This window comes from Bos javanicus, chromosome 5, assembly GCF_032452875.1.
Source record: "Bos javanicus breed banteng chromosome 5, ARS-OSU_banteng_1.0, whole genome shotgun sequence".
Taxonomy (NCBI): domain Eukaryota; kingdom Metazoa; phylum Chordata; class Mammalia; order Artiodactyla; family Bovidae; genus Bos; species Bos javanicus.
Window position 1 is genome coordinate 99,577,810 of NC_083872.1, and position 16,850 is coordinate 99,594,659.

The 16,850-nt window shown below is 37.5% G+C and overlaps 1 protein-coding gene across 1 annotated transcript; it reads right to left on the reverse strand.

The window, feature by feature from the left end:
- Positions 1–9,948: 9,948 nt before the first annotated feature.
- LOC133248117 (NKG2-A/NKG2-B type II integral membrane protein-like) lies at positions 9,949–15,867 on the reverse strand. Its single transcript, XM_061417871.1, has 6 exons — positions 15,625–15,867; positions 15,133–15,231; positions 14,646–14,699; positions 13,955–14,106; positions 11,229–11,329; positions 9,949–10,916 (listed from the first exon to the last, which is right to left on the reverse strand). Exons 1-6 carry the CDS (start codon positions 15,809–15,811, stop codon positions 10,799–10,801), a joined length of 711 nt encoding a protein of 236 aa, XP_061273855.1. The 5' UTR covers positions 15,812–15,867; the 3' UTR covers positions 9,949–10,798.
- Between the last annotated feature and the right edge of the window lie 983 nt (positions 15,868–16,850).

Genomic DNA, 16,850 nt, shown 5'->3' on the forward strand with positions numbered 1-16,850 from the left:
ATATACAGTGTGAACTTGCTCCCAGAAGGAATAGTAATTGATAATAAATATTAGTTACCATGATGAGGGATTATTCCTGGAGATAATGTACAAGGGGCATTTCTCAGTTGATGGTAATATTGTGTTTAATAATCTGAAGCTGAGTTACAGAGGTGTTGTATTTATTTCTTGGGGGTGGCATAACAAAGTGTCACAGCTTAGGTGCCTTAAAACAACATAATTTTTTTCTATATAGTTTTGTAGGCCAGCAGTTCAAAATAAATCAAGTGTTGGCAGGACCAAATTTTGTGAGACTCTGGTAAATCCTTCATTACTTCTTCCTAACTTCTGACATTTCTTTTCATCTCTTGGTTTGTCCCTGTGTCACTCTAGTCTTTGCCCTTGGTACCATACAACATTTTTCTTTTGTGTCACTGTACAAATATGCCTCTTTTTATAAATAGCCCCATCATATTTGATTAGGCCTTTCCTTAGTGGCATCGACAGAAATTCTATTTCCAAATAGGACACCTTGACCTATTTTACCTTGAATACACCTGCAATGACCCCATTTCCAAAAATGGTCATGTTCACAAGCATGGGAGTTAAGATTTCAGCAAATATATTTTTTGGTAACACAATTTAACCCATAACAATTGTAAAAATTAATAATATACACATAATGATTTATTTGGAGATGGCAATGTCACCCCACTCCAGTACTCTTGCTTGGAAAATCCCATGGATGGAGGAGCCTGGTAGGCTGCAGTCCATGGGGTTGTTAAGAGTTGGATATGACTGAGAGACTTCAATTTCACTTTTCACTTTCATTCATTAGAGAAGGAAATGGCAACCCACTCCAGTGTTCTTGCCTGGAGAATCCCAGGGACGGGGGAGCCTGGTGGGCTGCTGTCTATGGGGTAGCACAGAGTCGGATACTACTGAAGTGACTTAGCAGCAGCAGCAGCAATGATTTATTTGGATTTCTTTGTGAGTGCTTTAGAAAAGGCAGAGGAACCGGACATCAAATTGCCAACATCAGCTGGGTCATCGAAAAAACAAGAGAGTTCCAGAAAAACATTGATTTCTGCTTTATTGACTATGCCAAAGCCTTTGACTGTGTGGATCACAATAAACTGTGGAAAGTTTTGAAAGACATGGGAATACCAGACCACCTGACCTGCCTCTTGAGAAATCTGTATGCAAGTCAAGAAGCAACAGTTAGAACTGGACATGGAACAACAGACTGGTTCCAAATAGAAAAAGGAGTATGTCAAGGCTGTATATTGTCACCCTGCTTATTTAACTTCTATGCAGAGTACATCATGAGAAACACTGGGCTGGAAGAAGCACAAGCTGGAATCAAGATTGCCGGGAGAAATACCAATAAGCTCAGATATGCAGATGACACCACCCTTATGGCAGAGAGTGAAGAGGAACTCAAAAGCCTGTTGATGAAAGTGAAGGAGGAGAGTGAAAAAGTTGCCTTAAAGCTCAACATTCAGAAAACGAAGATCATGGCATCTGGGCCCATCACTTCATGAGAAATAGATGGGGAAACAGTGGAAACAGTGTCAGACTTTATTTTTTTGGGCTCCAAAATCACTGCAGATGGTGACTGCAGCCATGAAATTAAAAGACACTTACTCCTTGGAAGGAAAGTTATGACCAACCTAGATAACATATTGAAAAGCAGAGACATTACTTTGCCAGCAAAGGTTCGTCTAGTCAAGGCTATGGTTTTTCCTGTGGTCATGTATGGATGTGAGAGTTGGACTGTGAAGAAGGCTGAGCGCCAAAGAATTGATGTTTTTGAACTGTAGTGTTGGAGAAGACTCTTGAGAGTCCCTTGGACTGCAAGGAGATCCAACCAGTCCATTCTGAAGGAGATCGGCCCTGGGATTTCTTTAGAGGGAATGATGCTAAAGCTGAAACTCCTGTACTTTGGCCACCTCATGTGAAGAGTTGAGTCATTGGAAAAGACTCTGATGCTGGGAGGGATTGGGTGCAGGAGGAGAAGGGGACAACACAGGATGAGATGGCTGGATGGCATCACTGACTTGATGGACGTGAGTCTGGGTGAACTCTGGGAGTTGGTGATGGGCAGGGAGGCCTGGCGTGCTGCGATTCATGGGGTCGCAAAGAGTTGGACACGACTGAGAGACTGGACTGAACTGAACTGAACTGAACTGATGAGTGCTTTATTTTCATAAAGTTTTGTTTAATAAAAGATACCATTTATATTAGAAAAATTAGATATTAGGAGTTAACAATAAAAAATGAAAATCCTATGTAGAAAAATATAAAAAATTCATAAATATTAAAAAAATCTAAATTACTAGAGACATAGCTCTTAACAATGCATAGAAAGATTTAATAATGTTAAATATGTTTCCTCTCCCTAAAGTGTTTTGAAAGTTTAGAGAAACTAAAACAAATCTTAACTTAATTTTTTCTTTGAACTTAATCATTTAATTCTAAAATGTCTATGGTAGGACAAGCAGCCAACAAGAGTCATGATATTTCCAAAGTTAAAGAATAAGAGAATTTGGAATGATAAATGCTAAGCTACATAATATGAAAATAATAATTTAGACCATTTGATATTGAATCAGGGAGAGGTGAATTGATCACTGAACAAAAGAGAAGCATGGCAATGCATAATGAGATTCACCAAATATGTTAAATTAGAAGAGAACTGCTATCAATCAAGCAATGTCAAAACTACAAATAGCTGGAGCTGGCATGCTCCTTCTGAGAAGGCATACTTTTTGAAAATTAGCTTTCTTGAGGAATACTTGATATTCAATACATTGTGGATATTGAAACTTTAGAATGAGCTTCCCTGGTGGCTCAAATGGTAAAGAATTGGCCTGCAATGCAGGAGACCTGGGTCTGATCTCTGGGTTTGGAAGATCCCCTGAAAGAGGGCATGGAAACCCACTCCAACATTCTTGCCTGGAGAATCCCCATGGACAGAGGAGCCTGTGGGCTACAGTCCAGGGTCACAAAGAGTCAGACATGATTGAACAGCTAAGCATGGCACAAACTGTAGAATATGACATTTGACATATATTCATACCTGTGAAATTATTGGAACGAGTATGGTATGAATATTTATTTTACTCCAAAAAATTTGCTTGTGTCTCTTCACAACCCTCTCTTTGCCACTCTTTGCCCACCTTCAACACCACATGACCACTGGTATGCTTTCTGTCACTTTAGATTGGTTTGCATTTTCTAGAAATGTATAAATGTGAAAGTGTACAGTATGTACTTTTTCTGACTTCTTTCACTCAGCATCATTATTTAGATATTCATTCATGCTATTGTATATCAAGAGTTCATTCTTTTTAATTGCTGAGTAACATTCCACTGTACAGATATACCACCATTATCCCTACATCTGCTGTTGGGAGTGTTGGGGGAGGTCTTCAGGAGGTCATAACTACTAGTTGACCATGCAATTGGAAGCTCCTCTGTCCTTGGAATGTACATCTGTACACTGTTCCCAAAGTAGGAGCCATTTCATTTTCAAGGATGCAGATCTGAGAGAGCAATGGGTTGTTGACAGCATCTTGACAATATACATGGCTGAACTCATTAGAGTCTGTTAATAAACTTTTGAAATTTTTTGGAGTGATAGCAAGAAACACCAATATTAAGAAGAAACAAAGAGATCAAATGAACAACCTGATCTTCCACTTCACAGAACCTCAAAAAGAAGAACAAAGGCCAAAGTTAATCGATAGGAGGAAATAACAAAGATCGAAGGAAAAATAAATAGAGATAGAAAAACAATATAAAAGATCAATAAAACTAAGAGCAAACAGAAAACTTCAAAAATACACAATAAATCATATTCCAAGCATATTCATATAGCATATAGTAATGGTGTCACTGCATTAGCCTCTAGACAGGTTGACAACTGAGCACTTGAAAGGTGGGTGCTGTGCTCTGCTGTGCTTAGTTGTTCAGTCATGTCTGACTCTCTGTGACCCCATGGACTGTGGCTTGCCAGGCTCCTCTGTCCATGGGGATTCTCCAGGGAAGAATACTAGAGTGAGTTGCCATGCCCGCCTCTACGGGATCTCCTCAGTCCAGAGATCGAACCCAGGTCTCCCACATTGTAGGTAGATTTTTTACTGTCTGAGCCACCAAGGAAGCCCTGAAAGGTGGGTATTTAAATTTAACTTTTAATTAGTTACAAATAAGGAATATTTTAATATTTTATTTTTTATTTAATATTAATTAATTAATTAATAAAATATTTAATATTTTAATGTGGTTCCTATTCACACCACATTGAACAGATGTTGAACATTTCTAGCATCACAGAAAATTCTCTAACCAAATAGAACACTCTTTCCATAAGTAGAAGTCAATAACCAAAAATTTGAAAATCCTTAGATGGTTTTAAATTTGGTCATGAAAGTGAAAGTGAAGTCGCTGTCGTGTCCGACTCTTTGTGACCCCATGGACTATAGCCTACCAGGTTCCCCAGTCCATGGGATTTTCCAGGCAAGAATACTGGAGTGGGTTGCCATATCCTTCTCCAGCGGATCTTCCCGACCCAGGGATCGAACCCAGGTCTCCTGCACTGTAGGCAGACGCTTTACCGTCTGAGCTACCAGGGAAGCCCCAGATTTGGTCATAAATGTCTGAATAACAAGTGGACCATAGAAATGACCACAATGAATGTTCAAAAATTTTATAAGAATTACAAGATAAATACAAAACCAAATATCTGCTTAACTGCCTTACATGCTTACTTTACAAATAAAATAAAACAAAACAAAGTAGAAATCCAAGCTTGCACCACAAGAAATTAAAAATGAAAAAGCTAAAATTAGGTGAAATAAAAGCCATATGAAGTAGAAGGAAGAAAACAATAATTAGTGCAAAATCAAGACAAAGGACAAAATTGCAATATGGAGAAACAACAAGACCAAATGTATTCTTATTGAATATATTTAATAAAATTGATAAAAGACTGCTGAAAAAAATTGAAAAGGGGGAATTTCCAGGTGGTTCAGTGGTAAGGAAGGGAATTCTCTGGTGGCTCAGATGGTAAAGCGTCTGTCTGCAATGCAGGAGACCTGGGTTGGATCCCTGGGTTGGGAAGATCCCCTGGACAAGGAAATGGCAGCCCACTCCAGTATTCTTACCTAGAAAATCCACTGGATGGCGGAGCCTGGTCGGCTACTGTCCATGGGGTCGCAGAGAGTCGGACATGACTGAGCGACTTCACTTCACTTCAGTAGTAAGGACTTCATGTTCTCACTGCTGATGGCCCAAGTTCAATACCTGTTTGGGGAAGTAAGACCCACAAGCCATGAGGTGAGGCCAAAAAAACCCCCCTTTTTTTGGGAGGAATCAAATCTTTTACATGTATAATAAAAATAAGGCAGTGACAGCGCACAAGTGCACAAGGCGGCTTCGATGGCGCATAAGCGTGGCCGAGAGGAGCTACCCCACATCCAAGGTCAGGGTAGAAGCTGGAAGGACCCATGCCTGAGGGGCAGCGGCCAAAAGGAGCTACCCCACGTCCGAGGTCAGGGGCAGCAGCCGAGAGGAGCTACCCCGCATCTGAGGCCAGGGGCGGTGGCCGGGAGGAGTTACCCCAGGTCCAAGGAGCAGTGGCTGGAGGGCCGAGAGGAGCTACTCCACATTCAAGGTCAGGAGGGGTGGCGGTGAGGACATACCCCTCGTTCAAGGTAAGGAGCAACAGCTGTGCTTTGCTGGACAGGCGTGAAGCGATACCCCACGTCCAAGGTAAGAGAAACCCAAGTAAGATGGTAGGTGTTACAAGAGGGCATCAGACGGCAGACACTCTGAAACCATACTCACAGAAAACTAGTCAATCTAATCACACTAGGACCACAGCCTTGTCTAACTCAATGAAACTAAGCCATGCCCTGTGGGGCCACCCAAGACAGGCGGGACATGGTGGAGAGGTCTGACAGAATGTGGTCCACTGGAAAAGGGAATGGCAAACCACTTCAGTATTTGTGCTTTGAGAACCCCATGAACAGTATGAAAAGGCAAAATGATAGGATACTGAAAGAGGAACTCCCCAGGTCAGTAGGTGCCCAGTATGCTACTGGAGATCAGTGCAGAAACAATTCCAGAAAGAATGAAGGGATGGAGCCAAAGCAAAAATAATACCCAGCTGTGGATGGGACTGGTGATAGAAGCAAGGTCCGATGCTGTAAAGAGCAATATTGCATAGAAACCTGGAATGTTAGGTCCATGAATCAAGGCATATTGGAAGTGGTCAAACAGGAGTTGGCAAGAGTGAACATCGACATTCTAGGAGTCAGTGAACTAAAATGGACTGGAATGGGTGAATTTAACTCAGATGACCATTATATCTACTACTGCGGGCAGGAATCCCTCAGAAGAAATGGAGTAGCCATCAAGGTCAACAAAAGAGTCCAAAATGCAGTACTTGGATGCAATCTCAAAAAAACAGAATGGTCTCTGTTCGTTTCCAAGGCAAACCATTCAATATCAGAGTAATCCAAGTTTATGCCCCAACCAGTAACGCTGAAGAAGCTGAAGTTGAATGGTTCTATGAAGACCTACAAGATCTTTTAGAACTAACACCCAAAAAAGATGTTCTTTTCATTATAGTGGACTGGAATGCAAAAGTAGGAAGTCAAGAAACACTTGGAGTAACAGGCAAATTTGGCCTTGGAATACATAATGAAGCAGGGCAAAGGCTAATAGAGTTTTGCCAAGAGAATGCACTGGTCATAGCAAACATCCTCTTCCAACGACACAAGAGAAGACTCTCACATGGACATCACCAGATGGTCAAGACTGAAATCAGATTGATTATATTCTTTGCAGCCAAAGATGGAGAAGCTCCATACAGTCAGCAAAAACAAGACCAGGAGCTGACTGTTGCTCAGACCATGAACTCCTTATTGCCAAATTCAGACTTAAATTGAAGAAAGTAGGGAAAACCACTAGACCATTCAGGTATGACCTAAATCAAATCCCTTATGATTATACAGTGGAAGTGAGAAATAGATTTAAGGGCCTAGATCTGATAGATAGAGTGCCTGATGAACTATGGACTGAGGTTCGTAACATTGTAGAAGGAGACAGGGATCAAGACCATCCCCATGGAAAAGAAATGCAAAAAGAAAAATGGCTGTCTAAGGAGGCCTTACAAACAGCTGTGAAAAGAAGAGAAGTGAAAAGCAAAGGAGAAAAGGAAAGATATAAGCATTTGAATGCAGAGTTCCAAAGACTAGCAAGAGATAAGAAAGCCTTCCTCAGAGATCAATACAAAGAAATAAAGGAAAACAACAGAATGGGAAACTAGAGATCTCTTCAAGAAAATTAGAGATACCGAGGGAACATTTCATGCAAAGATGGGCTCAATAAAAGACAGAAATGGTATGGACCTTACAGAAGCACAAGATATTATGAAGAGGGGGCAGAAATACACAGAAGAACTGTACAAAAAAGATCTTCATGACCAAGATAATCACGATGGTGTGATCGCTCACTTAGAGCCAGACATCCTGGAATGTGAAGTTAAGTGGGCCTTAGAAAGTATCACTATGAACAAAGCTAGCGGAGGTGATGGAATTCCAGTTGAGCTATTTCAAATCCTGGAAGATGATGCTGTGAAAGTGCCACACTCAATATGCCAGGAAATTTGGAAAACTCAGCAGTGGCCACAGGGCTGGAAAAGGTCAGTTTTCATTCCAATCCCAAAGAAAGGCAATGCCAAAGAATGCTCAAACTACCGCACAATTGCACTCATCTCACATGCTAGTAAAGTAATGCTCAAAATTCTCCAAGCCAGGCTTCAGCAATACGTGAACCATGATCTTCCAGATGTTCAAGCTGGTTTTAGAAAAGGCAGAGGAACCAGAGATCAAATTGCCAACATCCACTGGATCATGGAAAAAGCAAGAGAGTGCCAGAAAAACATCTATTTCTGCATTATTGACTATGCCAAAGCCTTTGACTGTGTGGGTCACAATAAACTGTGGAAAATTCTGAAAGAGATGGGAATACCAGACCACCTGACCTGCCTCTTGAGAAACCTGTATGCAGGTCAGGAAGCAACAGTTAGAACTGGACATGGAACAACAGACTGGTTCCAAATAGGGAAAGGAGTACATCAAGGCTGTATATTGTTACCCTGCTTATTTAACTTATATGCAGAGTACATAATGGGAAACGCTGGACTGGAAGAATTACAAGCTGGGATCAAGATTGCCGGGAGAAATATCAATAAGCTCAGATATGCAGATGACACCACCCTTATGGCAGAAAGTGAAGAGGAACTAAAAAGCCTCTTGATGAAAGTGAAAGAGGAGAGTGAAAAATTTGGCTTAAAGCTCAACAGTCAGAAAACGAAGATCATGGCATCTGGTCCCATCACTTCATGGGAAATAGATGGGGAAACAGTGGAAATAGTGTCAGACTTTATCTTTTTGGGCTCCAAAATCACTGCAGATGATGACTGAAGCCATGAAATTAAAAGACGCTTACTCTTTGGAAGAAAATTTGTGACCAACCTAGATAGCATATTGAAAAGCAGAGACATTATTTTGCCAACAAAGGTCCATTTAGTCAAGGCTATGGTTTTTCCAGTGTTCATGTATAGATGCAAGAGTTGGACTGTGAAGAAAGCTGAGCACAGAAGAATTGATGCTTTTGAACTGTGGTGTTGGAGAAGACTCTTGAGAGTCCCTTGGACTGCAAGGAGATCCAACCAGTCCATTCTAAAGGAGATCAGCCCTGAGTGTTCTTTGGAAGGACTGATGCTAAAGCTGAAACTCCAATACCTTGGCCACCTCATGCGAAGAGTTGACTCATTGGAAAAGACCCTAATGATGGGAGGGATTGGGGGTAGGAGGAAAAGGGGACGATAGAGGATGAGATGGCTGGATAGCATCACCGACTCGATGAACATGAGTCTGAGTGAACTCCAGGAGATGGTGATGGACAGGGAGACCTGGCGTGCTGCGATTCATGGGGTTGCAAAGAGTCGGACACGACTGAGCAACTGAACTGAACTGATAATAAATAAAGGTATAATGTATAGTTTTTACAGATATTAAGCAGATAAAAAGCAATATTATGAATACATTTTAGTGTCCATATAAAATAGAAAAATCCTAAAATACAAATTACCAAAATAAAGCACAGCAAAAAAAACAAAAAACCTGAGTAAACCTAGCATATATTGTAAAACATTAAGTTTATTATATAAACCTTTCTACAAAATAGTTCTAGATGCTCAGATGGCATTGGTAGTGGAAAATAACACTTAAAAATGTAGCAGTACTCTTTCACAAAGTTTCAGGTAAAAGAAAAAGAGAAATACTTCCTGACCTGTCAAGTATATATAACATAACTGAAAACTCAGTTAAAGTTCTTTGTGAACATAAATGAAGAAAAATAACTTAATCTACATATAGCATATGCACTGAATTTTTAAGAAATTGGGTAACACAGATGATCATTGTGATTTTATTTTAGAAGTGCAAGATTGATTTAATATTGGTTTAATGGAAGAAATAAAGGTATTTTACTTCATAATCGTTATACAAAGAAAACATTTACCATTCCAACTGATGGAAAATAATGCAAATGTAACATCAACATCAACTAGATCATAAAATTTGTTTGAAAAATGAGAATACTATGGTTTCACATGAGAAATATATGATGAAAAAACCTTAAGGTAAATCTCATATTTAACGATGATATATTGAAATCTCTTCCTTGACTAAGAAGAGATAGATACAGAACCTTTACTGTACCTTCTATTCAACTTTGGAAATTAAATTGTAGCCTATGAAAATAAGTCAAGAAAAAAAATAATAGCACATGGAAAAAAGATATGAACAGCTGTTATATAAAGATATACATATCTCATATAAAATCCATAAGAATAAATATTTGAAATGATGGAATTAATACAAAGTCAGAGAAATTATTGACTATAAGACCAACATGTAAACCTCAATATACTACTCTTTACTGCACCAAAAATTACTAAAATTTGAAAAATAAGAGTGTCATTTACAAAATCATGGCTATGAAACACCCATGTATATTTAACATCTCAAAATAGAGAAACACAAAATCTGACAGGGAAAATTTAAAGAAAACCTAACTCATGGAAGGATAAAGAATATTGACGGAAACAGCCAATACTGTAAAGATGACTCTGTTTACAAATTATTTTAAATATTAAATGCAGTCCCAAGAAAGTTTTTTTAAAACAGATTTATTGAGGTACAATTTACACACCATAAAATCCATCCATTTAAACTGTATAAATCAGTGATTTTAAAAATGTTCACATTTTAAAACCATCACCACTATCAATATCTAGAAAATATTAATCACTGATCAAGTAGCAGTCATTTCCTTTCTCATCTCCCCATAGCTCTTGGTAATTGCTAAACTACTTTTGGTCTTTGTTCTCAAATAAACAGACTCAGAAAACAGGTGACATTTTAGAAAGTTTGAATGTCATAAACATATTGTTGAGAAAAAAGGCCAGACACAAAAGTGATATCTATACTTTTTGGTATGCATATTATATTTAAACAGTTTTTTAAATTAATTTATTTTTTATTGAAGGAATTTTTTTTGAATTTTTATTTTTACTTTGAATTTTTATTGAAGGAATTTATAGAATTTTGATGTTTTCTTTCAAAGGTTTTTGAAACCTTATTAGAACAAACAACATAATTCATTTCAAAATTTATGTGATCATAACATTATTTCCTTTTCATAAAAGATAAAACTACTCAACAGCATCCAAACTCACTTTTTAATTCTCAAGCTTATGCTTGCAATTATATGCATTTGGAATCTGACAGCCTTCTGCTTTAATGCCCCCCGAGGATAGTACAGCACAGTTATGTTCAACAGGTGAATGGTCTGTTATCCTGTCATGGAAAAAAATGCATAATTCTGTTATATTCTATGAAGACAACTCATGAAACAATAGTATTTTTATGTAACTGTAATAAAAGATATTTTGAAAATGGGTAATGATGTTTTTAATAAAATTTCAGTAAGAGTTTGTTATTAGGAAAATGGGCTACCGAGTGGCCTATTTTTGAACATTTATATGAACATTTTATTAACTTTCAACATCTTCTTCAGCTTTCTATAATTCAATGACAACAAATATATTCATATTATTAATTTTTTTTGTATTTTTCCTCCTCTATATAGCATTCATTTTAAAAACTTACTTTAGTTTGCAAATTGAACCATTTAGCCACATCCATGGATGATTGCGACCTCTTCGAAAGACTGGAATCCATGACATAACTGGCAGGGACATCAGAAATTTCTAGCCCAAAATAAATAATTTTCACTTAAATATCATTATGAAAGATTTCTATTAATTTTTAAAATGCAAGTCAAAGGATGCATTCTTTCATAGGATCTTTAGTTCTTTGAACAAAATGAGTATGTTAGATTTTACATCTAACACTGTAATACATAAAAGTTGACTACACCAAAGCCTTGGACTGTGGATCACAACTGGAAAATTCTTAAAGAGATTGGAATACCAGAGAAATTGGTATTTCTTACCTGCCTTACCTGCCTCCTGAGAAATCTGTATGCAGGTCAAGAAGCGACAGAATCAGACATAGAACAATGGACTGGTCCCAAATTGGGAAAGGAGTACATCAAGGCTTTATATTGTCACCCTGCTTATTTAACTTTATGCAGAGTACATCATATGAAATGGCAAGCTGGATGAAGCACAAGCTGGAATCAAGATTGCCAGGAGAAATCTTAATAACCTCATATATGCAGATGACACCCCCTTATGGCAGAAAGCGAAGAGGAACTGAATAGCCTCTTGATGAAAGTGAAACAGAAGAGTGAAAAAGCTGTCTTGAAACTAAACATTTGAAAAACTAAGATCATGGCATCTGGTCCTATCACTTCATGGTAAATAGATGGGGAAACAATGGAAACAGTTACAGACTTTATTTTCTTGGGCTCCAAAACCACTGCAGATGATGATTGCAGCCCTGAAATTAAAAAGACACTTGCTCCTTGGAAGAAAAGCTATGACAAACCTAGACAGCATATTAAAAGCAGAGACATTGCTGACAAAGGTCCATCTAGTCAAAGCTATGATTTTTCCAGTAGTCATGTATGGATGTGAGAGTTGAACCATAAGGAAAGCTGAGGGCTGAAGAACTGATGCTTTTGATCTGTGGTGTTGGAGAAGACTCTTGAGAGTCCCTTGGACTACAAGGAGATCAAACCAGTCCATCCTAAAGGAAATCAGTCCTGAGTATTCTTTGGAAGTACTGATGCTGAAGCAGAAACTCCAGTACTTTGGTCACCTGCTGTGAAGAACTGACTCATTGGACAAGACCTGATGCTGGGAAAGATTGAAGGCAAGAGAAGGGGATGACAGAGGATGAGATGGTTGGAAGACAAACTCAATGGACGTGAGTTTGAGCAAGGTCTGAGAGTTGGTGATGGACAGGGAAGCCTGGCGTGCTGCAGTCCATGGGGTTTCAGAGTTGGACATGACTGAGTGACTGAACTGAACTGAACTTAGTTCTTTGAATAGAATGAGCATGTTAAATTATAAATGTAATACTAAAATCATAAAAGTTGCAAGTTGGAATTTTTAATATTGCCATAAATATTAACCATGTCTGTACTTTTGATTCAAATTAATTCAAACATTTATACTTATCAGTTTCACTGTTTTCTAATGTTAATAAGGAAAATTCTTTTTTTTTTTTTTTTGAGGACCATTTAATAAAGGGAGTATTTACAAAGACATGGATTAGTTGTACAGACCCCACAAAAGAAGACACTTAGTATACCAACGTGGGGATATTGACAGCTGTGAATTGTAACATTAAGCCTGAGGGATAAGAAGGTGGAGTAATTGAATACGTGCAATAAGGAAAATTCTGATTTATGTAATCTATTTTTAACTCATGTCAAAACTAACATAACATGGCTTTAAGTAAGTTTTAAGATTCTGTGATGTTCTTTTTTTCTGGATACTGTGAGTATACAATTGCATTTCTCTACTATTATATGTTCCTCAGAATTTCAGTTTTAGAAGAAAATTAAGGGAATGAAATCGAGAAAATAAGTGACATGAGAGCCAAAGATTTATTTTTCTTAGTCTGACACCATCCTTTGACTAGATAAACCCCAAAGCAATCTATTTCTGTGGAATCCAGTGGACGAGACAAGGGGTCAGAGAATCATTTCTCTCTGTTACTCCCTGCTCAGTTGAACTGTAGACACGGGAACTAATCAAAGACACAAGAAAGGAGAGCCCTGCATGGTGGGAAAAGAAAAGTGAAGAGGTTTGAGACTATCCAGCCACGCTAATCCTCTGTAATCTCTAATCACTTCTCCATGATGAGAGAACAAGGTGGGAGGTGCGGGAACAATAATTACGGCATCTTGTATAGGGGACGACAGAGGATGAGATGGCTGGATGGCATCACGGACACAATGGCCATGGGTTTGGGTGGACTCTGGGAGTTGCTGATGGACAGGGAGGCTTGGCGTGCTGAGGTTCATGGGGTCGCAAAGAGTCGGACACGACTGAGTGACTGAACCGAACTATATCTTCCCCACCATCAGATGAAAGTGACCTAGGCCTCTTACTTCCGAACACCAAATGCCTAACCTAACTGTTGGAGGTGGCACAGGTAAACCGTTCCTCCTGTATTGATAGAATCCTGTAGGTAACTCAGGTGAGCCTTACAAGGTGATCCATCAGGACACCTGCTAACAAGGAGCAGAAGAACTGGAAATTACCAAACATGCATTAATGGTTTTAAAATGAAAATAAAGTTATTAACAGATCTTAAAATAAGCAAACTACAAATATGTACAAAAACACATGTGAATTCTAACAAATATTATTGACTGAATCAAGCCTTTAATAAAGTGTTGGAAACACTTAATATCTTACCATTTCCTCTTCATTATCTATGTAAAGCAGAGTAGAATTCTTAGTAGTGCAGGACCTCAAACTCCCATTCAATGTTTCTTTTTCCAGACTAATAGAATAGCAATTGCTGGAATATGTAAACCACTCTTTTGGATAACAACCACAATGAAATTCTGGAAAAAGATTATGAATTACTATTCAAAGGCAATTTGAATTTTAAAAAACAAAAATTAACTTACATGTATGCATAGATATAAACATGTATGTGTGTGTGTATATATATATATATATAAAAAAAACATAGCTATGCACCCTCAAGGCTGGTACATATAAAACAAATCTTACTCATACATTCACAGCGTCAGTCTTGCATACCCTAATTTATGTCTCTATATAAAGCAAACATATAAAAATATCTCCTTTTTACAGGTACTACAAATCAAGAAATGAAACTTCTATTTTAGAGTAGCAAAATTATTTGTCTTTTACCATATTACAGCAGGCAAAAATTGGAGTCAATTGCCAACAATGAATATGGTGATCATATTGTTGCATAGGGAAAAACATTCTCCCATAATCATTATTTATGCCTGTTTGTTGCCTGATTTTGTTATTTATCTTCTACCCCTAAATCTTTTCTTATTTTCACTAGCCTAAGATAGAGACAAAATACAAATTGTATTTATATCAGAGCTTTAAAATCATTATGTACCTTTCTGGAGTCTTGCTATCGGAGAGGAGTTATTCTGCTCCCGTATTACAGTAGCTACAAAATTAATCATTATAAAAATTAACATTGCTCTAAATTGTTTAGGATTAGAGTAGTCTGGAATAAAGCTGATTTTACCAAGAAAAATTAATTGGGTAATGAAGATTTGGTGGAAAATATATTTTAGAAACCTAAAGGAGCAGATTTTACCACCTCTTACCAATCTCAAAAATTAATTTGTGTTTCTCAATAAGATCTTTCAATCTCCTAGAGCATACTTTTGAGTTATGAAATCAGAATATCCATATACATACTCTCTGTAATTATCTTGTGTTGTATGTATTTCACAAATTCCAAATAACATTCTACATTTAGTCTAATTGCATGTATTTTAATGATAGGCACATTCTATAATATTGTGAAAATGTTTAAAGGACTGACCATCATTAAAGTGAAAAGTTCCCTTATAGTTTTTAAAAAATGTACTTACAGGGAGTAACAATGATCACTGTCACCACAGCAGACATCAAGATGAGGCAGATGATTCCCAGGATCCCAGCAATGAACTTCTCTGAAGGTGATGGTGAACCTGCAGGGAGAGAAAAGGAAACAGTGAGAAAAGAGTGAAAGAGTGATGGGGACAGTTGGTTAGATTTTACATACATGAGAACTGATATGAACAGGGATTTATGGATATAAACTTGGACCCCTTCCCATTTCTGCCACTGTAGTCTTTCTCTAATACATGTTTCATTTTCAGCAAATATAATGGTGAATGAGTTGTTGATCAAAGACTTAAAATTGTAGCAATGCCAGAATAAAAATAGTCTTCCAATTTCACATTACAATACCATAACCAACTTTAAACTCCCTTTCTCAAAATGAAAAATATGCGAGCTTTCCCCCTGCTCTTCCTCCACACCTCTGCACCCCAACTGCACATCCTAGAACAGTTTCATTGTGTGACTGGTAAGTGTTTCACCTTTGGAGTGGTAGTTCTTGTCATTCTCATGAAGATTCTGAGGAGCATTTTGAAGATTTAGTTCTGCATATGTTAATTCCTGCTCAGTTATTGAACTGGAACTTTTAGAAATCTTAGGTTTCATTTTCTGTCTCTTTGAGCTCTTGACTGCCTTGTGTTCTACATAGGTTACTCCTTGGTTATTCATCTTTGCAGCTGAGTGAGGTCAAGGACCATGCTCTAAGTGAACTGAGGAATAAGTGGCGTGGGTGAGATAAGAACCTTAGTATAATAAGATGGGTGGGGCGAAGAGTTTAGCGTTCACTTTGCAGCTGAACAAACGTAAAGCCTGCTTCTAAATTCCTCAGTACTTTAAACAAGCCTTTCATGAAAGAATACTTTTTAAAAAAAAAGATATTCTGTATTTGAGAATATATTATTGGTTGAAACAATGAAAAGCAATAAATTATGGAGCAATAAAGAAGTTCATGGCTAATAATATCCTCACTGAAGTCAGATTCCACAGAAATATTTTAAAATCATCATAGTCCTTGTATTAAAATTAAAATGTTCTATTAACAAGAGAGATTCACCTATATTTATAATAATTTTGAAATTTAATAATGATTTAAAGACTAAGTTCTTTAAAGATGAGGAGAGAGTAATGTTGGCATATACAGCAATCTCCTGCACTGTATTACACTATTTGGTGACTTACTTTGATCAGTGAAAAGGGGTACCAAATGGTTTTTATTTTGAATGGTTGAGGGGTTCTGAGAAATCATTAAAAACTGAGGAAATGTTTCATATATTGTAAAATGTCACATGACACACTAATCATATATAAACTAAACAATATGAAAAATAAAACAACAGAAAAAGACTAAAATGTACTTATTTTACAAAAGTTGTTGATAAGTGATTTTGGCTATTATTTGAACCCACAAAATGAAAAACAGGTATAGGTCATTTATGGAAGACACCGTTGGTTCAAACTTCCGGAAAGATCCTATAGATGTTAAAGTTAGTAAAGGTCATTTTAGTTGTATAACTGATGGTGATTACTTATGAAAAATCCAAATAATGTAACAATAATTCAGACAGTTGATGCAGTAGTCAGAAATATCTGGAAATGAATTACAGCTTTTAAATTTACAAAATGTGATCTTCAAAAAGTTATTTAGTATCTGCTGCTGCTAAGTCACTTCAGTCATGTCCGACTCTGTGCGACCCCATAGATGGAAGCC